Source organism: Dermochelys coriacea, chromosome 5 (genome assembly GCF_009764565.3).
Source record: "Dermochelys coriacea isolate rDerCor1 chromosome 5, rDerCor1.pri.v4, whole genome shotgun sequence".
NCBI classification, from domain to species: domain Eukaryota; kingdom Metazoa; phylum Chordata; order Testudines; family Dermochelyidae; genus Dermochelys; species Dermochelys coriacea.
The window spans coordinates 489,542-513,527 of NC_050072.1; the positions used below are offsets into that span (position 1 = coordinate 489,542).

The window sequence follows — 23,986 nt, forward strand, 5'->3', positions numbered from 1 at the left end:
TGTGTGTGAATAGCCCCCACCTCGGCTCGTGGTAGTGCTCTAGACCAGAGCTTCTCAAACCGGGGGAGCACAGAATGTATTCTGGGGGGCATGAGAAGCCACTCTGCCTTTGGAGCTGGGCGGCTGGAGAGCAGCAGCTGCTGGCTGGGCACCCAGCTCTGAGCAGTGGAGAAGGGTAGCAAGACCACAGCCTGCCACCCTTCTGCACTGCTGCTGGCGCTGCCTTCAGAGCTGGGCGCGCTCTACTCTGCCTTCAGAACAGGGCAGCCGTATACGTACTTGTGGTGGGAGCGGGTGGAAATTACGACAGACACAAGGAAGGGGGCACAATCCAGTCAATTTGAGAACCACTGCTCTAGACAGCTGCGTGGACAGCACTCTGCAGCTGTGACTTGGGCCCACCTGCCACCCTAGGACTCAAAGCCCAAGCTCCTGCCCCAGCTTCTAAGTGCTGATTACATAGCAATCTGTTGGGCGCGAGGGCGAGCCCCACTAACCCACGTCTGTTGACCCAGGCTGGTACGCTTGCTGCCGCAGGCTGTGTAGACGTACACTAAGGTACGTTTTCCAGTCCTTTAACTGCTCTCAGGTCTCCGCTCAGGAAGGAGTAGCGCCTGGGATGGGCCCATCTCATTCCACGTGATGGAGGAGGCAGGGACCCCAAACCCACCCAGCACTTTATCCCTGAGCCTGTGGGCAGAAGTCCCTGGATTCTAGGGCACCAGATGGCAACCATCAGGAAACCGCACCCATCCCTGCCCAGGCCAATCCTTCCCCTCCTCTCGGCCCCTCGCTGTGCATTCTATGCTCCCCCTTGCCTGGTTTATGGCCTGGGTGATGGAGTCCACCATGCCCCCGACGACCCCGGCAGCGCTGGCAGCCTCATTGAGAGTGGTGGTCAGGTCCTCCACAGCTTCTTTCATCATCTGCACAGCCTCCTCCAGTGCCTCCTGCGTGTGTGCGGCTTGCTGCAAGCACAGGCCTGCGTCAGGTCGAGGCAGCCACCGGCAGGGTACGGTGGCGGATGAGAACCGGCGACCGGGAGCACTTGGGCCTGTCCTCACGGAACCCTCCTTGGTCGCCTCACGTGCACCCGCCACAAACATCGTCTTACACACGCTTGTTGCTGGGGACATGCCTAAAATGCCCTACTGCGGGCTGCCCTGCGCAAGTGCACACCACGCTGGCACAGACTCTCACCTGGCATACGTGCCTGAAATCACACACCAATGCAGCGTGCGAGCCTCGCGTGGGCCAGGAAGGATTAATGAGCTGTGGTGCGCTCTACCAACCCTGCCCCTCGCCCTGCATGAGCGGTCAGGCATGGAGGGGGCGGTAAAAGGTGGGAGCTGGCTCTAAGGGCTGGGCAGTGACAGAGAAGAAAAGCAGTCTGGCTGGGCCAGCAGCTGACTGAAGGGCTGGCCTGCAAGAGGCAGGGCTGACCCTGCCTGTTAGTTCGCTTTGCTACCAGGAACCCACTGGCAGGCTGCTGCTGGGGCCTGCCTGAAAGGAGGTGGCTGAAAGCTGGGCCCAGGAGGGCTGGGGATTCCTTTGGTTCGTGTTTATGTTGGACTTTGACTTGGGGACTCTCCAGACTGGGCTGGCCTCCCAGGGACTGGGCCGGAGGCTAAGCTACGTGTGCTGAGGTGTCCACTGGGGAAACTGAGGCACAGCTGCTGCAGTGGTGCACTGCACCATGAGGGGGCGCACAGGGATGGCACCTCTGCTACACACGCGCACACACACAATACAAGACCCTGCTGCAGGTGTGCACACCACCCTCACACACATGCACACAACTGGAGATGGGCTGCACCACTCCTCCACCCCCACATTCAGACATGCTTTGGGCAGCCCCACTCCTGCTCTGCAAGGAGTGCTTCCCACACGCACCTTGGGGTTCCCGCCGGCCTCCTTGGCCGTGTACAGCATCTGCAGGGCAGACTCGGACAGCGTCTTGGTCTGGTCCAGGAGGTTCATCTGCTGCTGGTGGTTGAGCGTCTTGGACGCAGCACCAACAGCGGCCAGAATGAGCGGCTCGAAGTACTGAGCCATCTGGGACACCTGGGGAAAAGCAGCATTAGTCCCACGGCGGCTTGAGGCTAGTCGTCCTCGCCAGGCGCCCCAACACAGGCCCCATCCCCCATGTCCAGCAGGTACAGTACCTCCTGCCCCAAGGCACCCCAGCTCCTGTCCGTTACCTTGTGTCCCAGCTGCGAGGCCTCTGCCCTGGCCGCACTGGCCACAGGCTCAATCAGATTGCTGATCTCCTGAACAGCAGTCATCATCTGGTTGTGCAAAGCCTGGGGGGAGACACCGAGAAATAAGGCTGCCCCATGGCCCAGACCCTGGGGGCTGGAGTCACAGGGCGTGGCTAAAGGACCTAAAAGGGGTAGGGGGATGAAAGCCCAGGCTACTGGCCTGCCCCAGGAGCAGGTGGCAGGGATTTGGTCACCGGACTATCCCAGCAGGACTGGTTTGGGGCCTGAGAAGTTAGATCCTCCACCAGGGGCCTGTTTAAACCACACCCTTTGGCATGTCAGGGCAGCCAGGCTGGTGCTGGCTACTGCCTGCCCTATACAATGGAACCCCGCTCCACGTGATCACTGGGGTGCACAAGCGTGTGACCATGTGCTCCACACAGGAGGGGGCAGTTGGTCCCCACAGTCACTTGGCAGGGACCCAAGAGAAGGGCAGGTCCCCGTGGGATCCGCTCTGCAGGATGCCCGGCACCAGTCGCACAGGGTGGGGAGCCAGGCAGGGGCTGCGGGGAACTGGTGTGTGACTGCCAAATCCCAGCATCTCTCATGGCAGCAAGGGGGAGCTCAGCCAGGAAGCAGCCGCTGCATCTGCCCTAGAGACAATCCCAGGATCTGTGGGGTGCAGGCACAAGGCAAGGTTCCAGGAATGCCGAAGGAGCAGAGCCCCCATAGGGTAAGGCAGATTTCCAGACTCTGCCGAATTTAATAGCGGTTCTGTCAGTTTCCCCAGGCATCAGGCTCCTGCTGGGAAGGGGAGCCCCTGACTTTTGGGGGTGAGGCTGTGCAGGGAGCTCTCGAGAGAGAGCAGCCCCCAGCCCCAAGCATGGCAGCCACTTGTTTCCGGCCTTTCCCCTAAGAGCAGGGGACAGAGGCACCCTGACTGAGAGGGGCTGGGAGCAGCCTGCACTGGCGGAGTACAGAGTCCCCATACAAAGGGGCCCATGCTGCCCCCCAAACTCACCTCCTGGGAGATGCCCTCTCGGGGGGCCAGCTGCTGGCTGATGGCAGCCAGGGAGGCCTGGTCCACATCCCGCATGCACTTGTTCAGCACCTCGATGGCCTCGTCGCACTCCCGCTGCCCGGGGGCCTTATCCCTGTATGACAGCTCACTGTCAGCAATGCCCGGGCTGGGACACAGCCTCAGCTTCCCCCAGGACAGAGTGAAAGCACCAGGGCCCCCAGCAAAGCCACGGCCCAGGGGAAGGCCAGGTAAGCACCCCAGGATTTTCACCCCTCCATTGCCTCCTCCCAGAGCCACGGGGAACCCAGCCCCGGGCCCGCCCAATGGGCAGCTGCCCTTCCTGAACCAAGACAAATGGCCCCAGCCCTGCTGCGCGGGAGCAGAAACAGGAGCATGGGGCTGGAAGTGTTCATGGCTTTCCTCCAGCTCCATCCCAGCATGCATGGCCGCACTTCACTCAGACTGGTCTCCCCATCTCCAGGCCAGCGTGCCACCATCATCCTTCCTTGCCCAGTGGCTGCTGTGGACACTGCCAATCTCACCCTCCTTTTTTTTCTGGGCTCTCATCTCCCTGTCCCCTCCCACACAGATCCCTGCTTCAGCGCCTGGAATGCCTTGGTCCCACCCAGGCAGGCACTGCCCAGCAACGGTGCACAACCAGCCACCCCGGAGACGCCCAGCAGGGAAATGGCTTGTGAGGATGTTCAGTCCTGGGCTCAGCTCCAGCAGTAACGCCCCATGAGGTGAACGTGGCTGCTGCCCGTTTTGGAGCCCAGCTGCCTGCAGACCCAGGCAGACGACCCTGCGTCCCTCCCACTTGTGGCATGTTTCCAAGCCAGGATAGAGGCCTTGCCTGTAAACGAGATCTGAGCCGTGGCCCCAGGATCCCCAGCCCAGCCCGCAGCTCCAGGCAGCAGTCTGGGGGGACGACAGACAGCGCTTGGCAGCTGAGTGGAGAGCAGACTCTGGAGGTGACACCCCAGCAGTCGGCCTGCACTCACCGCATGTTGGTGATCAGCTTCTTGATGGAATCGGAGACAGTGCGGGAGTGACCGGCCAGCACCGACCACTTGGGCGGGTCCTTGGGGTTGACAGCCAGAGAGCGGGCTGTCTGGATGAGGCCTGCTGAGCTCTCCAGCATGGTCTTAGCAGAGGTGATGATGGGCTCCATGGCTCTGTGCCCCTGCCAGGGAGAGATGATGGCCTCTGTGACCCAGAGGCACTGCCTGCTTTCTGCAATGAAGTCCCCCTGTCCTTAGCAATCTTCCCTCCCCCTCCGATTCCCCCCATATCTGACCTCATCACCCTCTTCCCATATCCTCTCCAGTTCCCTGAGATCTGCCCCATCCACACACCTGATCCAGGAAGCCACCCCAATCCCATCCCCCAGGGCCTAGGGCTCTCGCAGTCTGAATTAGGAAGAAGCAGTCCCTGACACCCCCCAGGCCCAGTGGCTGCGAGCCCACTGTAGGGCACACTCCATGCCCGCCCCGTGGCGGCTCTCACCTCAGGGCTGATCTGGGCAGGGATGGTAGCGAACTCTGGGTTGGAGGCGAAGGCCGTCAGGTTATCCACAGCCTCAATGAGGGGGGCGGTGGCTGCCCGGCATCGCTCCCGGTTGTCCTCGTTAAAGGTTCCGTCCAATGCCTGAGGCAGTGGGAGAGACCAGATGATTACTGCAGTGGGCCCAGACGCCAGCCCTGCTGCATCCACCCCACCATGCCCCTGCTGCCCACTCCCCAGTGTGGTCGCCAGGGACCCCTGAGCAGCCAACCAAGGGGGTGATGTTTCTCTTCCACGTCGTGCAGGGGCAGAGAGGTACCTTGATGGTCTTGACCAGGTTGGCTGTGCTGTTGGCCACCTCCTTGGCGGACTGGACGAACTGGCGCTTGGCAACGGGGTTAGCGGTGCGGGAGGAGGCCAGGCGGCAGGTATTGCACAGGGCTGAGGTGTGCTTGGCTACGATAGTGGCGGCTGATAGCACCTGCAGAGAGGGGCGGGGTCATGCGCAATCCTGTCCAGCCCTAGATTCCAGCTCCAACCCCTCCTGCCACCGGGCGCAAAGGGGTCCCCTTGCACCTGCCACCTCACCCCTGCCTACTCTCCCCCCCCCACAGAGCAGGGTATGGGAGCCACTCTGCATCCTGCTGTTCCCCCACAGAGAGGGGCAGGGGTCACGCGCCATCCTGTCCAGCCCTAGATCCCAGCTCCAACCCCTCCTGCCACCGGGGGCAGAGGGGCCTCCCTGCACTTCCCTGCCTCAGCCCTGCCCATCCCTGTGTCCTGCTCCTCCCCCAGACCAGAGACTCCCTGCACCCCCAACCCACAGAGCAGGACCAGAGGGGTCACCCAGCATCCACTCCTGGACTAGCCTCCCACAAAGTGGGGACAGGCGGTGCCTGGAGGGCCCATTACCACAGCCCCATCAAACCCCCAGGTGACAGACAGGACCTGGCTGAGCCAGCAGGCACTCCTGCCCGAAGTGCCTGGAGCACTGTCATTAGCCAGCTTGGGCCTGGCCTCAGCCTCCCAGTCACAAACCCCCCGAGCTGGTGCCACGCCATGCCCAAGACTCAGCCCTTCCCGCTGCTCCTATGTTTCCTGCCTGTGGGCGCGGGAGGGAGCCTGGTGCCCAGACAGCCTGCTCCTTCCCAGTGCCCTCACTCACCTGCGACTGCGTGCAGGCCGGGTCCACCAGGTTCTGGCAGGCCATCTGGATCGCTTGGTTGGCTCTGGCAAACTGGGTGGGGTCCACTAGGCCCTGCTGTCCGGCCTGGCTGTTAGGGTCCGAAACAGCCACCAGATAGGCAGCCTGGGAGCACCAGAGAGAGGGGAGAAGTTGGGAATAGAATCAGGGCCAGACAAGCCTAGGAGTCGGGGACGAGGCAGCGCGGGCAGGGGCTCTGGGGGACAGCACAGGGGGTGAGGGGTGGGGGATGAGGCAGCGCGGGCAGGGGCTCTGGGGGACAGGGATGGGGGTGGGGCAGCAGGGGGAGGGGCTCTGGGGGACAGGGATGGGGTGGGGACAGGTTTGGGGACACAGGTGGCAGTGTAGGGAGGGGCTCCAGGGCACGCAGTGGCCATGCAGGGACAGGGGCTCCGGCAGCTGGCCCCAGGGCTGTTGTGAGGGGCTGAGGCCAAAGGCTGGGCTGAGCTGAGGTGTGTCTCACCTGAGCAGCGGCCTCAGTGAACCCGCAGAGTGCCTTGGAGGCTGTGCTGATCGACTCCCCGAACTCGGGCAGTTTGCTGTTCTTGGCATGCTGGGAAATTCCAGCCATGGCTTCGCCCAGGACCTGCCGGAGAGAAAGGTGTCCAGACACCCCACAATGCCCCCCCCCCGCAAGTGAGCGTGAGATGGCTTGGCGGGGTGGACAGCAAGACAGACAGACACGCTGTCCCCTGCTGTGTCCAAGGTCCACCTTGTCCAGCTTTCAGCACCACCCACCTCTCTCCACTCACATTGCTCATACCATGGCCCTGGGTCCTGTCTGGCCACCTCCCTCCTCTGCCCCCCATCTAAAGGGCATCAAGTTCAGGCTTCCTCTCCTCCCCTTCCAGGCCCTTCACAGCTCAACTGGCCCCACTCATCCACTCTTATACCATTGCCCCCCTGCCTGGCTGCTCCTCCCACAAACCTCTGCACTGCTCTGGGAGGCCAGAACCACTCCCCTTGTGCCCTGATGGGAACCAGCCCACTAATGTGGAGCTGCGAAGAGCCCAGGAGGAGAGCTAGGCCTTCAGCACAAACTTCTCTGCAAAGGTCTTATTCCTCTCTGCACTACATGGGTGGTCGGGGTACCAGGCACACTGCGGGCACTTTGGGGAACAGCCGGGACAAGATGCCCTGGATAGAGGCAAGCAGTCCACCTAGAGGAAACATGCGTCCCTGCCCTGGAGCTCAGTCAGGCCATGGGACCAGCAGCCCAGACCCTATGTTCAATGGGTGGAAGGGGTCCAGGCACCCAGGAGCACAGGACAGGGGAGACCTCAGACACCGACAGAGACTGGCACGAGGAGAACAGGAGAAAAGCCTGCTTGGCACTGCGGCTGGCCCAGGCCACAAAGGGCCAGAATCCTGGAGGGGTTGGTCTCTGCACAAGAACCCAAACCCCTGGAGCATTCCCCTGGGCGGGCCCTAGAGAGACCTGGGCTGCCAGGGACAGGCAGAGCCAGCACAGGCGAAATGGCAGATGCATGGACATAGGGTGAGAGCAAGTCACTGCACCTGGCAAGCAGGAAGGAGCGGGAAACCAGCTGGGAGTGACGAACTCAATGGGCCTTCCCAAACAGACACCAATACCCGCCCTCCCCCACCAAGCCCCAGCTGCCCATGAATCACCCTCCACCCCGATCCAGCTCCAGCCACGTGCCATGAGCCCCCTATGCCTCCATATCCCCAGCCTCACCTTGGAGTTCTCCATGACGCTGTCCAGGCAGTTGAAGTAGGACATGTCATTGACGGCCTGGGTGGGGTTCTCCAGCAGTTCCCGCACCGTCTGTGGGGGGAGACATGTCAGAGTGAGCAGCGGGAGGACTGAACAGTGAAGCTGAAAGTCCCCCCTTATTCTCCATTCCCGAATGTTCAGAGCCCCAGCCAGGCCACCACAATGTGATCAGTAGGAAGGGCTCAGGGATACCAGGCTCCGCACCACCCCCCAGCTCTCCCAGTGCGTCCCTTGCCTCGGGCTGCCCCCCGTCACCCCCAGCTCTTTCAGCACAACCCTGCCTCGGGCTGCCCCCCGTCACCCCCAGCTCTTTCAGCACAACCCTGCCTCGGGCTGCCCCCCGTCACCCCCAGCTCTTTCAGCGCAACCCTGCCTCGGGCTGCCCCCCGTCACCCCCAGCTCTTTCAGCGCAACCCTGCCTCGGGCTGCCCCCCGTCACCCCCATCTCTTTCAGCGCAACCCTGCCTCGGGCTGCCCCCCGTCACCCCCAGCTCGTCCTCCCACCACCCCCAGCGCATCCCCTGCCTCGGGCTGCCCCTCACCTCCAGCTCCCGCAAGGCGTTGTCACACTCCTTCTGGCCCGGAGCCTGCTGGGTGCACATTGTGATCAGCTGGTTTATGCTGTCAGTCACGGCTCTGCAAAACAGGGGAGACACACTCAGGGACCGCGTCCATCACCACAGACTCAGCACTGCCAGCAGGGGGCACTGCAGGCTGCGGGGGCAGGAATGCTGCCTGTGGGGCATGCCCGGCCGCTCCCAGAAGGAGACACTGCAGCACCACAGTGAAGAGACTGGATCAGGGTGAGCTGAGGGCAGCTCCAGACCTGACTGAGCCCCACAGATGTCAGGCCTGGCCTCGGCCTCACACAGAGGGGCCCATCCCTGAAAATCCTTCACCGTTTGCTAAGCTTTGCGTTGTCCGGTCCCCAGCACATCACAGGCAGAACCTGCCTTCAGGAGACACGCGGCTTCCCTGTCTGCCAGCCGCCTCACAGTAGAAGTTATCACCTCGTGAGCTGCTCTGCGCAGAGCAAACTGGCCATGGCCACCGACGTCAGAGCAGATCTGGCTGACGCAGGGCTGCTCCATCGAACTCACTCCTCTCGGACACAGGGTTGGGCATTTCAGAGCAGTGAATGTGTGCAAAGCCATGGCCTACCCAAAACGTTCTTCGTAAGCTCCCCCAACCAGCCCTCTATGTTGGAGATCTGGGGATACAGAGTCAGAAAAAAGTGGAGTTGACCTTTGGAATGGGCTTCGCTCCATGACCTTCACCTCACCCATGATCCAGAACAAGGGGGAACTTTTCATTCTGCCAGATGGAAGCAAAACTGCTCCCCCGACCTCACCGGGACCACCAGCACAGGCCATCATCCGCTTCCCAAAGCTGGAGTAACTATCCCTACTGTCAGCACCAGCAAAACCCTCACTGGATAAGTAAACTGGCCCAGCTGGACGCAATTCTCCGACTGCTACAACACCGGGATCCCGCACAACATCTCTATTGATGCAAATAGGCATCACAGAAACCTGGTGGAGTGAGGACAATCAATGGGACACAATCATTCCGGGGTACAAAATATATCGGAAGGACAGAACAGGTCACGTGGAGGGTGTGTGTTGGGGGGAGGCGGGGGGGAGTGGCACTATATGTGAAAAAAATGTAGAATCAAATGAAATAATCTTAAAATGAGTCCACATGTTCCATAGAATCTCTATGAATAGTAATTCCGTGCTCTAAGAAGAATACAACAATAGGGATCTATTATCGACCACCTGACCAGGACAGTGATAGTGATGATGAAATGCTAAGGGAGATTAGAGAAGCTATCAAAATAAAGAACTCAATAATAGTGGAGGATTTCAATTATCCCCACATTGACTGGATACGTCACCTCAGGACGACATGCAGAGACAAAATTTCTAGATACTTTCAGTGACTACTTCTTGGAGCAGCTGGTACAGGAACCCACAGGGGGAGAGGCAACTCTTGATCTAGTCCTGAGTGGAGCACAGGATCTGGTCCAAGAGGTAACTATAACAGGACTGCTTGGAAAGATCATAATATAACAACATTTAACATTCCTGAGGTGGGAAGAACACGTCAACAGCCCAACACTGGCATTTAATTTCAGAAAGGGAAACTATGCAAAAATGAGGAGGTTAGTTAAACAGAAATTGAAAGGTACAGTGACTAGAGTGAAATCCCTATAAGCTGCATGGAAACTTTTCAAAGACGCCATAATAGAGGCCCAACTTAAATGTATACTCCAAATTAAAAAACACAGTAAAAGAATTAAAAAAGAGCCACTGTGGCTTAACAACCATGTAAAAGAAGCAGTGAGAGATAAAAAAGCATCTTTTAAAAAGTGGAAGTCAAATCCTAGTGAGGTAAATAGAAAGGAGCATAAACACTGCCAAATTAAATATAAAAAGCCAAAAAGGAGTTTGAAGAACAGCTAGCCAAAAACTCAAAAGGTAATAAGATGTTTTTTAAGTGCATCAGAAGCAGAAAGCCTGCTAAACAACCAGTGGGGCCCCTGGACGATTAAGATACAAAAGGAGCACTTAAAGACTATAAAATCATTGCGGAGAAACTAAATGAATTCTTTGCTTCAGTCTTCACGGCTGAGGATGTTAGGGAGATTCCCAAACTTGACCATCTTTTGTAGGTGACAAATCTGAGGAATTGTCATAGATAGAAGTGACACTAGAGGATGTTTTGGAATTAATAAAGAAACTTAACAGTAACAAGTCACTGGGACCAGATGGCATTCACCCAAGAGTTCTGAAATAACTCAAATGTGAAATTGCGGAACTATTAATTATGGTTTGTAACCTATCCTTTACATCAGCTTCTGTACCCAATGACTGGAAAATAGCTAATGTAATGACAATATTTAAGAAGGGCTCTAGAGATGATCCTGGCAATTACAGACCGGTAAGTCTAACGTCAGTACCGGGCAAATTAGTTGAAACAATAGCAAAGAATAAAATTGTCAGACACACAGAAGAACATAAATTGTTGCGCAAAAGTCAACAAGGTTTCTGTAAAAGGAGATCATATCTTACTAATCGATTAGAGTTCTTTGAGGGGGTCAACAAACATGTGGACAAGAGGGATCCAGTGGACACAGTGTACCTAGACTTCCAGAAAGCCTTTGACAAGGTCCCTCACCAAAGGCTCTTACGTAAATTAAGTTGTCATGGGATTAAGAGGGAAGATCCTTTCACGGATTGAGAACTGGTTAAACGACAGGGAACAAAGGGTGGGAATAAATGGTAAATTTTCAGAATGGAGAGGGGTAACTAGTGGTGTTCCCCAAGGGTCAGTCCTAGAACCAATCCTATTCAAGCTATTCATAAAATGATCTGGAGAAAGGGGTAAACAGCGAGGTGGCAAAGTTTGTAGATGATACTAAACTGCTCAAGATAGTTAAGACCAAAGCAGACTGTGAAGAACTTCAAAAAGATCTCACAAAACTAAGTGATTGGGCAACAAAATGGCAAATGAAATTTAATACGAATAAATGTAAGGTAATGCACATTGAAAAAATAACCCCAACTATACATACAATATGATGGGTGCTAATTTAGCTACAACTAATCAGGAGAAAGATCTTGGAGTCATCGTGAGTAGTTCTCTGAAGACGTCCATGCAATGTGCAGCAGCAGTCAAAAAAGCAAACAGGATGTTAGGAACATTAAAAAATGGATAGAGAATAAGACGGAGAATATCTTATTGCCCTTATGTAAATCCATGGTACACCCACATCTTGAATACTGCGTACAGATGTGGTCCCCTCATCTCAAAAAAGCTATACTGGCATTAGTAAAGGTTCAGACAAGGGCAACTAAAATCAGTAGGGGTTTGGAACAGGTCCCATATGAGGTGAGATTAAAGAGGCTAGGACTTTTCAGCTTGGAAAAGAGGAGACTAAGGAGGGATATGACAGAGGGCTATAAAATCATGAGTGGTATGGAGAAAGTGAATAAGGAAAAGTTATTTACTTGTTCCCATAATATAAGAACTAGGGGCACCAAATGAAATTAATGGGTAGCAGGTTTAAAACAAATAAAAGGAAGTTCTTCTTCACTCAGCGCACAGTCAACCTGTGGAACTCCTTGCTTGAGGAGGTTGTGAAGGCTAGGACTATAACAGGGTTTAAAAGAGAACTGGATAAATTCATGGAGGTTAAGTCCATTAATGGCTATTAGCCAGGATGAGTAAGGAACGGTGTCCCTAGCCTCTGTTTGCCAGAGGTGGAGATGGATGGCAGGCGAGAGATCACTTGATCATTACGTGTTAGGTTCACTCCCTCTGGGGCACCTGGCATTGGCCCCTGTCAGTCAACAGGATCCTGGGCTGGATGGATCTTTGGTCTGACCCAGTCTGGCCATTCTTATATACTTACCAAAGCAGCTTACTGTGGTTCACAAAACCATTTACAAGTTGCCACCAAGTCCCTCCCAGGAGGTAGTTACAAGACCCACACTCCCTGCCTGGATGAGGAGCATGCAGAATTCCTCGAGCAACATGAAGCAAGTGGCGATTCAGATATTCCCACGTGTCTTTAGAGGACGTGAACATTTCTAGCAGAGCAAGATGAGAGCAGGGTACCATGGAACGGAACACGTGATGTCCAGCTGCAAAGGGCACCATGAGAGAGGCTGGTGCTGCTCAGAAGCCTCCAGCTAAGTGCCACCACCCAGTCTCTCCAGACAGCTTTGCTGCCACTGGGCACACACCGCAGAGCTGGATAAGGACAGGAAGGCTGAAGGAGAGGTGAAGAAACAATGGCAGTAATACAAACAGCACTACCACAAACAGAAGGAGACTCCCAGCCTTTCACCGCAGCAGAAAGAGAACGGGTGATCCAAAACAATGCAAACAGGTACATTTCTCCTGAACTCCTGGAGAACCTGGAAAGAGCTATGGCGATCCAGCTTCGTACCTAGAGTCAGTCAGCAGAACAACACACCTGAAATCTGGAGCAGAGGAAAAGCAACAACCTTGCCAACACCTGAGAAAGATCCCTGACTTGCCACCATGTACTGTCCCACCTCTCTGCTAAGCTGCTGGTACAAATATCCCTCACAGAACTGCCCCCACCCTCGCTACCCTGAGTACAGATCAAGCAGGTTTCAGATCAAATTGCAGTGCTGGAGATGAAGTGCTGGCACTCAGCACCGGCCCTGAAAATGGCTTCCAGGCCCAGCAGATGACAGGTGCGGTATTCCTAGATTTTCTTGCTGCATAGGGCAGGATCTGGCACACAGGCCTCCTGTGCAAACTGTCACTGGTCCTACGGAAGTGGGTTGTCTGATTGTAGGCCTGGTGCTGAGAGGCAGTTGGTTTCAAGATTCACTTGGACAAAAACACAGCTTCTGGGAATCCAGCAATGGTCTGTCCTCAGGGCCCAGTTCTAGCACTGAACTTCCAGTGACCATCCCAGCACCACTCCCCGGCATTTTATTTACACAGACCACAGCTGTCTGGCAGGGGACAGGGTCTGCAAGCGTCTAGAAGTCCTGAACGCTACGTGACAGACAGCCTAGGATTGTGGAAGGGGGAAACTTAACCTAGTACCAAAAAGTTTCAAGCTGCTTCCACCTACACCAAAACAGCCAACAAAGAGCTTCCTGGAAGGGGACAGGCTGGTCTATGACCCAGAGCCTGTGTATCTAGGTGTTATGCTGGCCTGAACCATGACTGTCAAGGAAAACTTCACCAAGACCTCACTGAAAATAGAAGAAACAAACTGATCATCAGCCAGCTACATCTATGTAAAAAGAAAAGGAGTACTTGTGGCACCTTAGAGACTAACAAATTTATTAGAGCATAAGCTTTCGTGAGCTACAGCTCACTTCATCGGAGCTGTAGCTCACGAAAGCTTATGCTCTAATAAATTTGTTAGTCTGTAAGGTGCCACAAGTACTCCTTTTCTTTTTGCGAATACAGACTAACATGGCTGCTACTCTGAAACTACGTCTATGTAGGAAGCCCAGGTGCAGACCCTGCCTTGTGCTGTCCTGGAGCAGAGTCCGTCTCCCCGCCATGGCACTAGCAGACACACTGATGAATGAAGCCATATGTGCAGGCTGCACCCGTCGGCGAGGTCTTCCTGGTCTCTCGTGGCCTTGTACGATGCCCTTCCCCTAGCGATTCAATGGCTCAGACAGACTGACTGACTGTCTATGTAGATGCAAACACAACATATACATACAGAGTGCCTGATTGCCCAGCCAGAGGGCCTGGCACTGCGGTCACGCGCCCATCTCCCTCCCTACAGGGCTGGTCAGCAGGGCACTAGACTGTGAATGGCATCTCCTACCGTGCAGCAGCTGCCAGCTGGTTCTTGAGGTTGGGGGCAGTGGGGTCTGCAGAGAGCGCCTTAGCGGCTAGGAGCAGCTTGCTGGAGGACATAGAGATGCTCTTCAAGTTCGACACCACTTGTGCCTGGTCCTCCTTATTCTGCAACCAGCCAGAAGAGCCACCAGTCAACCCTGCAGCCAGCTCCGCTCAGCCACACCTCCTGGCCCTGCCCACACCCCCAGCAGCTTCTGCCAGGCTCAACCCACCAGCTGCCCTCCCCAATTCAATCAGAACTCACTGGTGCCCTCTCCCACCAGACAGCCATCCCCTTCCCAACTCCACAAACAGCCCAACCGCCAGTCAGGTAACCCACCAGTCACATCCCCATCTGGCCCAGGCACTGAATAGCCAGCCAGGCACTGCATCAGCCTCTCACACCAACCCCCCAGCCATTCCACCTACAGCCAAATGGCTCTTCAGCCACCTGGCCAGGCACTGGAGAGCCAGCCAACCCCCCAGCCAGCCACTGCATCAGCCAGCCACACCAACCCCACAACCAGCCATAGACTATCAGCTGCTCACGCCAACCCCCAGCCAGCCACCCACCCAAGCCAAACTGCCAGCCATCCCACCTACCTGCCAAATGGCTCTTCAGCCACCTGGCCCAGACACTGGATAGCCAGCTGACCCCCGCAGCCAGTCACTGCATCAGCCACTCGCCAACCCCCAGGCTAGCCAGCCACTGTACCAACCAACCACACCAACACACCAGCCATCCCACCTATCTGCCAAACACTCTTCAGCCATCCAGGCCAGGCACTGACTAGCCAGCCATCCCCGGCCACTGTAACAGCTGCTCACGCCCCAGCCATCCACTGCCAATCAGCACAGCTGGCCAGCTGCTCACCCCAACCAGACACCTACCGTACCAATTGCTCCCCGTAACCCTCCTGCCAACCAACCCACCCATTAAACACCCCCTGGGCTGGTCAGCAGCAAGGCGCCTGCTCTTACCGGGGACTGCCCAGCCATCTCCACGCCAGCCTCCAGGAACTCATTGAAGTCCTGCCCGAATTTGCCGGAGGACTTGGCCAGGTCCTGGGGGGTGCCCCGGGAGGCCTGCACCAACTCATTGGCAGACTGGTTCAGCCCAGCTGCTGCTTGGTTCAGCTGGCTCTGTGCCTCCTGGAAGCTCTTGGTGCTGGGTGGGAGCTGGGAGCAGAGATAGAGGAGTTGCAGGGGGGTGACACGCAGGAGGAGGGAGGTCATGGCCACAGGCATCCAAGCCCTGTTCCCTCTGGGCAGTGCAAGGAGCCCTAGAGATGGGGCACACATCAATTCCAACAGCGGGGCTGGCAGCAACACAGAGACAGCCTGCCAGCACCCATGTGCTGCCACCACCTGACGTGCCAGGAGCATGTAGCTGTGCCAGGCAAAGCAGCCGTGCCGCTCAGACTGAGCAGTGCCTGGCCAGGCGGGGCACATGCCGGTCAAAGGGGGGCTTAGCAGGATATGTTACTCCTCGTTTAGGGAGCTTCCCACTGAAAACATCCCCTGAAACATGGCCCAGGGCGGCATTCATAGAATCTTAGAATATCAGGGTTGGAAGGGACCTCAGGAGGTCATCTAGTCCAACCCCCTGCTCAAAGGGGCCCCCCGCAGGACTGGGGCTGGGCACTTCAGACCACAGGCTTCTTGGTGCTGTGAACGTGTGGAGGGGAAGTGGGACTGAACCTCGGAGAACATGCGTCAGAGTGAGCGGCCAGCTAATGTGGGGTGGGGGCCCCTCCTGGACTGGGCTGCAGGGAAGGATCGATCCAGCCCAATGGTGGGAGGGATGGAAGGAGCATCTCTAGCTCATCTGGCTACACTCACTGACTGGGCCAGCAGCTTCTTGCTGGCCTCGCTCACGGTGCGAATGGCGGCGTCCACATCCCGCTGCCCCGGGAGGCAGTTCACGCAGCGGTTCAGGGCCTGAGACACTGCCTTGGCCACCTGCCAGGAGAAAGAGACAGCCAATCACATGTGCACACGCCTGCTCCTCCCTGGTACCCCCTTCCCCACAGACCTGTCCCTTGAGCGTGAGTGGTGGGCACCTTCCCTCAGTCCCACTGCTGGAGGGATTGGGTCTGGAGGGTGCTGCTGGCTCTCGGGGTGGGGGATGCTGGGGGCCCCACACTCAGCTGGGCCAGATGCTGCTGGCTCTTGGGGTGGCTGGCCTGGGGGGACACGGGTGGCTGGGCTGGAGGACGCTGGGGGCCCCATACTCACCTGGGCCAGGCGCTGCTGGCTCTCGGGGTCGCCCGGCTTGCCCACACCCTTGCGTGCCTCCTCGATGAGGTTTCCGGCTTTATCCATGACATCGCCAGCACACTCCAGCATGGCACTCTGCACCTGGGGGTCGGACGTGTTGGCTGCAACGCCGCGGGCAGCCTGGCTGAGTGAGCGCAGGGCCTGGGCCACATCCCGGGCAACAATCCCTGGGAGAGACATGAGCCACTGACCCAGCCTGCAGGGAGCTTCCCTGACCCAGTCACAGACATCACCCCTCCCCTGCTCAGATATCCCTTGTGCAAGCAAGGATCTGCCTCTGCCTTCAGCGGCCCAGAGCTGGACGAGCCTTCCCATTTCCGGGCCACAGGGCCGGCCCCACCTTCCCCCATTTCTTCCATCTGGGCCCACATGGCCGGCCCCTTTCCTCTGCCTCCCCCATCTGGGCTGGTTGGTATTCCTGCTCACAAGCACTGGCCACAGCCGTTACATTTGCCTTTCTGCTGTCACCCTACGCTGCCACGACAGGCTGTCAGCCCCAACCTGAGCCTTGAGGGCATGTGTGCACAGCACACAATCACCGGGGCAGGGCTGTACCGGGCCACAAACAGAAGGCAGGCCTGCTCCCCTGCCCCCTTGGAGGGCTCTGCCCTGGTACCTGTATAGTTCTCGTTGCCCTGGGCCACCTCACCCAGCAGCTGGGCGATGGCAGAGCTGACGGCCTTCGTGCTGTTCCCCAGGTCCTGGGCGCACTTCTCCATCTGGGGACAACCAGAGAGGGTTCACCCATCACCCCACATCCTCACCCCCTCCCACTCCTTACCCCAGCCCCCACGCACCCATCCTCTTACCCCCACTGCCCATCAATCCCACCACCATCTCACAGCCCACCCACTGTCCCTCCTACCTGACCACCCACGCACCCATCTACCTCCCGGGGCCCTTACCGTCTCCCCCGGTAGGGGCTTGAGCTTGCCATCTCTGGCAGCAGCCTTGGCTTCCTGCAGGTCTCGTTCCAAGCTCTGCACCATGCTGAGCGCTGAGTCTATCTCCAGGGGCCCACAGGTCTCCTGAGCCTGCAGCAGAAGAAAGGAACTGAGCCACATGGGCAGCAAACCTTGCTCCTGGCATCTCTACTCTCCTTTCTCAGTTAGTGCCCTCAGGGGCAGGCCAGGGAGGAGTCGCTTACCTTCTGGGCAGCTGTCCGGAGCTCAGCGAGGGCTGCGGCCAGGTTCTTGGCACACTGGCTGAGCTGCATGGCAGAGGCCTGGTCTGTGATGGTGGGGACAGTGGCTTTGGCTGCAGCTACCATCTTCCCACCAGGCTGTGGGGTGGAAAGGATAAACCATAAGAACAGGACAGAGGGCGGCACTCCCATCCCATGCCCAGCAGAGCCCCCGCAGTCTGGAGGGGTAGGCAGGGAGATCCCAAACTCAGGGGATGGAATCCACATGTGCTAAGCAGACAGAGCCACTCAGCTTGCCACCAGGGTCAGGAGAGCAGAGGGTGAGGCCAGCCTGCATCAGAGACGAGGTGAGGGGAGTGCCAGGGAGCAGGTCCCCGTGCCAGTGGTGGGAGCCCAGCTGGTACCTGCAGGAAGTTCTGGCTGGCCGCAATGAGCGCAAGCTGAGCGCTGGGGCTATCTGGCTGGGACTGACTTCCTCGCACGCCCTGTACCAGCATCGGGATCTGATCCGCCACCACCTACAGCCAGACAGAAGAGTGAGTCAGTGGGGAGCCCAGGGTGGGCAGCAGGACAGGGAGAGAGGGGGGCATGAGTGAAACGCACTGCAGGGTCAGGGATTGATCCCTACGACAGGCCTGGGGGCAGAGCTGGGCTCCCTGAGGACAGGCCATACAGAAGGGTGAGCTGGGACACACTGTGTGGAGAGCAGAGTTGGGTCCCTGTTCCCTTCCCCAGCCAGGAGAGGCTACTCCGAAGCAGGGACTTAGAGCTGAAGGCCAGGAAGGGACCAGCAGATCCCCTAGTCTTATCTGCTGTGAGACACAGGCCCTTGAATGACGCCCTGGCCCCCCCTGCCTGGAGCCCCAGAACTTGTGTGTGGCTGAAACAGTTTCTGGGAAAGGCAGCCAGGCTGGATCAAGAGACAAGAGATAGAGAATCCAGCATCGCCCACTGTGGGAGTTTGCTCCCAGGGTTAATCACCCTCACTGTTAAACATTTGAGCCTTATTTCTAATCTGAATGTGTCTGGCTTCAGCTGCCAGCCAGTGGTTTGTGTTCTGCCTATCTCCGCTAAGAGCCTTTTCTCCCCGGGGAAGGTAGCTACACATTGCAAGCAAGTCACTGCCTGACCTTTAAGCAGATTGAGCTCTTTGAGTCTAACTAGAAGACTTTTTTTTTTTTAATCTAGCCCTTGACTCTTTTGTGGCTCTTCTCTGCACTTTCTCCAATTTTTCAATATTTTTTTTCAAAATGCAGACACCAGAACTAGTCACAGGATCCAGAGTCAGTCTCATCAGAGCCATACATAGGGGTAAATTCACCTCCCTGCTCCCCTTTTTATACATCCCAGGGTCACATTAGCCCTTTGTGCCACAGCATCGCACTGGGAGCTCCTGGACAATTGTCCACTGGGACACTGAAATCCTTTGCAGAGCCACTGGTTCCCAAGATACAGCCCCCAGTTCTCGGAGGTCCGGCTGCACTCTTTGCTTCTGGATGGAGAACTTGGCATTTGACTGTATTAAAAACACATTTTGTTTGAGTGGGCCCAGTTTATGAAGTGACCTAGATCACTCTGTATGACTGCCCTGTCCTCATTATTTACCACTCCGCCAATCTGTGTCATTTGCAGATTTTATCAGCAGTGATTTTATATTCACTGACAGATCATTAATAAAAATATCAAATAGTGTTGGGCCTAGAACTGATCCCCATAGAACCCCACCAGAAACTCCCCCATTCAATGATGATTCACCATTGACAACTACTCTTTGAAATTCACCAGTTAGCCAGATTTTAATCCATTTAACAAGTACTTTACTGATATAAGAGGGATAATTTTTAATCAGAATGTCATGTGGTCCAAAGTCAGATCCTTACAGAAGTCTCAGTATATTACATCTACACAGTTACCTCTCTCAATCAAACTCGTAATCCCAACAAACAATGAAATTGAGTTTGTTAGACAAGACCTGTTCTCCACAAACCCAAGCTGGCTGACATTAACTATGTTCCTGCCATTCAATTCTTTACCTGTTGAATCCCTTATCACTTTTCCACCGTTTTGGTTTCCCCAGATTCCAAGGTTTATTACAAATCAAATCAGCAACGCCAGAGATCTCCTCAGCCAACTCTTCTAGGTCGCTTGGGTGCACATTATCTGAGCCTGCTAATTTCAACAAATTTGTCCCTACTGGATGTTGTTGAACATCCTCCTTGGTTATTAAAAGATTAGAAAGTACTTCCTCTTTTTCGTGTGATACGAGTACATCGGCCGGCTTCTTACCAGATACAGAACACGTCTCCCTCTTCTGCATCATTCACTGTTTCACCATCTCCATTTGCTAATGGGCCTATGCCACTGCTAGGCTTTATTTTGCTTCCGATAAGTGAAAAAATTTCTTACTGTTAGCACTGTCACCCATGGATTTCTCCCTGTCTTTAGCTTCCCTTATCAGTGTTGTGCACTTTACAACTTCCTATTTATACTGATTGCTATCTACTTCTCCTTTCTTCCAGTTGTTAATATATACATATTATTTCTAGTTGTTGCCTTCACTTGCCCCCTTAACCAGGACAGCCTTTTAACCAAAGTTGTCTTCTTTCACGATCATGGAATTGTGGCTTTTTGGTTATCTAATAACACCCCGCAGCCAACCAGCGAGAGGGTGCTCCAAGAGCGGGGTCCTTCCCCAACCATGTCAACCTGGGAGAAGCCATTCTGAGAGCAAGGATACCCCCACAACCCTGGAGAAGTTCCTCCCACCCTGAGAGGAGGCACTCCAAGAGTAGGGACCCCCTACAATCCCTCCGAACTGGGAGAGGCTGCTCTCATCCCCTTCCCAACCTGGGAAAGGTCACTCAGAGTAGGGATCTCGCCCACATTGGGAGAGGCCACTCCCACCCCCCCACGTGGGAGAAGCTTCTCTGGGACCCCTAAGCAGCCCCCAGACTTGGGCTGCAGGACTAAGATCCTGGCACAGCATGCTACCTCCCACAGTGGGCAGTGAAATGCTTCCAATGGGGCACTGCAGCTCCCCATGCCCTCTGGGGCTGCTCCCATGCCCAGCTCTGACGCCAGGTGGAACATGGGCTCAGAGAGTGCCAATGTTGGGCGGGTGCAGGGCAGCAGGCAGGGGAAGGACTGGGTGAGGTGACACAGCACTTCAACTGCTGGGACAGGGTGGGGCAGAACACGCGGGTGGCCGGGAACGCCCTGCTCTTTACCTTGCAGCTCTGCACCAGCTGCTGCTGCGCTGCTGGGTTCTTGTTGGAGGCAGCGGCATGCTGCGCGGCGGCGATGGTCTGCGTGGCGGAAGCTGCAGCCTGCTTGGCTGTGTGCTGGCAGGGAAGAAGCAGCAGGTCCATCAGAGCTGCCTGATGCCCAGGCTGCAGGGCACAGGGAAGGGGGCAGCCCGCCCAGCAACCCCAGCCCAGGGCTCCCTCCTGCAGCTGGCCCACTGCCCCTGGGGCTCTCGCCTGATACTGGGGAGCAGGAACCGCCCTGTGCAGTTCAGGCGGCCTGGCCAACACAGACCCTGCACTCGGGGATACCTCATCCCAGCCAGCTGCAGGTGAGATGCAGGCACCAGCAGAGCAGCTTATTCACAGAGCCACCCCAGGCCCTCTGGTCAGGGAGCTGAGAGCCCATCCCAGCGTGGGGCGGGGCAGAAGGGGACTCTGTGAGGTGCGTCAAGAGAAGAGGACTCAGTGCTGCAGAAAGCCCCTCGCTCGCTCATCACCTGGCCCTTCTGCCCGCAGCGCCCCCAGGCATCTCACCTCCAACTTGTGCACAAGCTTTTTCTTGATGGCATTCTGAGCTGCGGCGTTGGTTGCTATGCGGAGCCCCTCAGCCGCTTCCCGGAGCCGCTGCTGCTGCTCCTCGCTGTCTGGGTGGGCCGCAGCCCCCTGGGCAGAGCAGGAAAACCCATCAAGCCAGATGCCTCCCAGATGGCACCCAGCAATCTCCCCTATCCTGACAGCAGCGGCTGTATCTCACCCTTAGCACCAGAGTCCCCCCAGCTCGGTTCACTGCAGCACTAGAGCAGGGGTGCGCAATCCGAGCCCCGTAGGAGCATGATGCTTCTCCTAAAGAGGTCAGTATTGAAAGTAGTATCAGCACTACTATTCAAATGCCATTATTAGGTTTCAAAGTCAACAGCCCTATTGAGAAGCATGGAACCAGCAAAGAGAATCTCATGGACTGAGAAACAGGATCAGCCCCTGCCTGGGGGTAACAAGGGGGCTGTTTTACAGCTTTGGAATCCCCTCCATGGTGTACCCTACAAAGAGAATATCTGTATATGTTTATACGAAATACTGACATGCAAGTACGCCCAAAAATCTATTTCTTAAACATACCCTTGACAGTCGTCAAGTGAGGCCTAATACAATAGAAGTGAAGTGCGACAATTTAAAGGCAAGTTAAGAATAAGTTTAAACACGTTTTGGTTCGAACTGGTCTTTACAAGTGTTTTAAAGTTTAAAAAAATGCTCTGTATATTAATAGTTATTAATACGGTATTTATGCAAATATTAATTAAAATAATGCTTAATGTTAAATAGGCAATAAAAAGTATAAAATGTAATTATATTAGCAAAAACAAATAGAGTAAAAAGTAAATTAAATGGTAATTAATTAAAGTAAGTTATAATTAATTATATGTAATTTTAGATTAGGCACATCCATCTGCCATCAAAGCAATGTTAAAAAAATTCGACCCATTCTCCTCATTTAGAGGCTAACTGCCCCTAAACACATCATCATTTCATCTTAAAATGTAAGTATAAGGTTACCTTGTAAGGCCTGCCTGCTTACCTAACTACTTAATGGAAAATAGCTTTTAACTTTATCACTCACTGTCACTCACAGCTGCCCCCCCAATGTAATTGTCTGTAACAGCCCCAAAAGCTCAAACCTTGAAACATTCAGTTTAGTTTAATTTTAAATTACTAATTACAGACATTACAGGGGCACTCAGGCCTGCAGATCTGCACAGAGCAGGTCCTGGGGTACTTGCCTCTCTGCCCTATATGCTGAATGCCTCACAGGCCCTGCCCTGCCCTGCCCGCCCCATGCCTGCCCTCAGCCTTAGAGCCGCAGCTACTCTCCGCTACTCCTGGCACCAGGTCAGGGCTGTCTGCCCTGCACGGGCCAGGAGCCGCACTGGATTTCCAAAGGAAATTCTAATCCTGTCTCCCCGCCACCTCCGCCCGGAGCGCTGCAGACCTTCGCTGCCTCCACCATCTTGGCTGTGGCGTCGGCCAGCATCTTGGCGGCACTTAGCAGCTTGCGTGAATTCTCCAGGTCCGTCTCCCCCTCGGCATCAGCTTTGATGGCATTTACAAGGTCAGAGGTTGCCTGAGCCAGAATACGAGCCTGGCGCACCATTTCCCCTGGGGACCAAAGGAAGAGCTGCCTGTCAGTAAGCCCTGGGCATCCCCCACTTGCACACCATATGGGGCTGCAGAGGGGTCAGCCGGTGCTCCCCCTCCCCAAGGCGGGGTCAGCCGGCGCCCTCCATCCTGTCCTGGACCGTAGCAAGGTCAGCACCGTCCCCTGCACCCTTTGCAGCACTATCAGCTGGAACCCCACACCCGCACCCCCTGGGACTGTGGCAGGGTCAGTCGTGCTGCCCCCTGCATACCCCGCAGCAGGGCCAGCTGGCACCCTCCACCCGCACCCTCACTGGGAGCTCTTCATGTCCCTGCTGGTGCTGGCCTGCACCCCTTCCTAGGCCATGGCAAGTCAGTGCAGACCTGGCAGAGACGGACCCCTTCACCTTGTGAGATCACAGCATGGAGCAGGCTCTGTGTCAGCCCCCTGTGCACAGCCACGGCAGGCCACCACCCTAAAAGATGCTGTTACCCTGTGATGGTCTCTCTGGCCCCTCCCCAGCTCCATGCCCCCTCCCCCGCCCCCGCCCCTCACCCGCGTCGCCCATGGAGCTGAAGATATTCTCGGTGACATTGAGGATGGTGTCGGTGGCCTGGTCGTAGCGCCCGATGGGCTGCCCGCCGGTGGCGTGTTGCTTGATGTGCTGCAGCAGGTCGTTCAGGGCCTGGGTCACTGCTGCGGCTGCCACCCCCACCTGCTTCAGCAGCTGGTCGTCGCTGGTGGCTGCTCGGGAGGCCTCCACACAGCCTTCCGCCGACTTCGCCACCAGCTTGCCAGCCTCAATCAGCTGCTCCTGGCACACAGGGGAGCTGATCGTGGGAGCCACCACCTGCAGGAGAAGGGAAAGACCACCAGGGCCCCGTTATTGGCCCCGGGCCTACGTCCGCCAGCAGTGCAGCACACACAGGGTTCATACTGCCCCCCTGGGTCCGGCACTGCAGCGCAGAGAGGGTTAATGCTCCCCCCCGCCCCGCAGTGCAGAGGGTTAATGCTGCCCCTCTCCTCACTGGCACTGCAGCGCAGAGAGGTTTAATGCTGCCCCCCCCAGCCCCGCAGTGCAGAGGGTTAATGCTACACACACAGCAGCACAGAGAGGGTTAATCCCCCCAGGGTTCATTCAGTGTGTAAGGGCTTGGGGCACAGGGAC

General features: G+C 56.3%; 1 protein-coding gene across 5 annotated transcripts in view; it reads right to left on the reverse strand.

The window, feature by feature from the left end:
* TLN1 (talin 1) overlaps positions 1-23,986 on the reverse strand; it is a 142,788-nt gene that overhangs the window by 30,879 nt on the left and 87,923 nt on the right. For 4 of the 5 annotated variants that reach the window (XM_038401695.2, XM_038401689.2, XM_043514657.1 and 1 more), the window contains 23 exons: positions 23,374-23,668; positions 22,672-22,838; positions 21,222-21,350; positions 20,670-20,783; positions 17,847-17,960; positions 17,446-17,580; positions 17,204-17,332; positions 16,915-17,017; positions 16,257-16,465; positions 15,861-15,980; positions 15,000-15,197; positions 14,005-14,144; positions 8,210-8,303; positions 7,629-7,718; positions 6,393-6,515; positions 5,891-6,034; positions 5,045-5,206; positions 4,729-4,869; positions 4,224-4,405; positions 3,223-3,355; positions 2,202-2,303; positions 1,894-2,064; positions 819-968 (listed from right to left, as the gene is read on the reverse strand). In XM_038401695.2, the coding sequence (XP_038257623.1) occupies positions 819-968; positions 1,894-2,064; positions 2,202-2,303; positions 3,223-3,355; positions 4,224-4,405; positions 4,729-4,869; positions 5,045-5,206; positions 5,891-6,034; positions 6,393-6,515; positions 7,629-7,718; positions 8,210-8,303; positions 14,005-14,144; positions 15,000-15,197; positions 15,861-15,980; positions 16,257-16,465; positions 16,915-17,017; positions 17,204-17,332; positions 17,446-17,580; positions 17,847-17,960; positions 20,670-20,783; positions 21,222-21,350; positions 22,672-22,838; positions 23,374-23,668 (3,345 nt within the window). Of the gene's footprint in view, positions 1-818; positions 993-1,893; positions 2,065-2,201; positions 2,304-3,222; positions 3,356-4,223; positions 4,406-4,728; positions 4,870-5,044; positions 5,207-5,890; positions 6,035-6,392; positions 6,516-7,628; positions 7,719-8,209; positions 8,304-14,004; positions 14,145-14,999; positions 15,198-15,860; positions 15,981-16,256; positions 16,466-16,914; positions 17,018-17,203; positions 17,333-17,445; positions 17,581-17,846; positions 17,961-20,669; positions 20,784-21,221; positions 21,351-22,671; positions 22,839-23,373; positions 23,669-23,986 lie in introns of all 5 variants that reach the window. The other variant, XM_043514656.1, reaches the window with a different exon arrangement.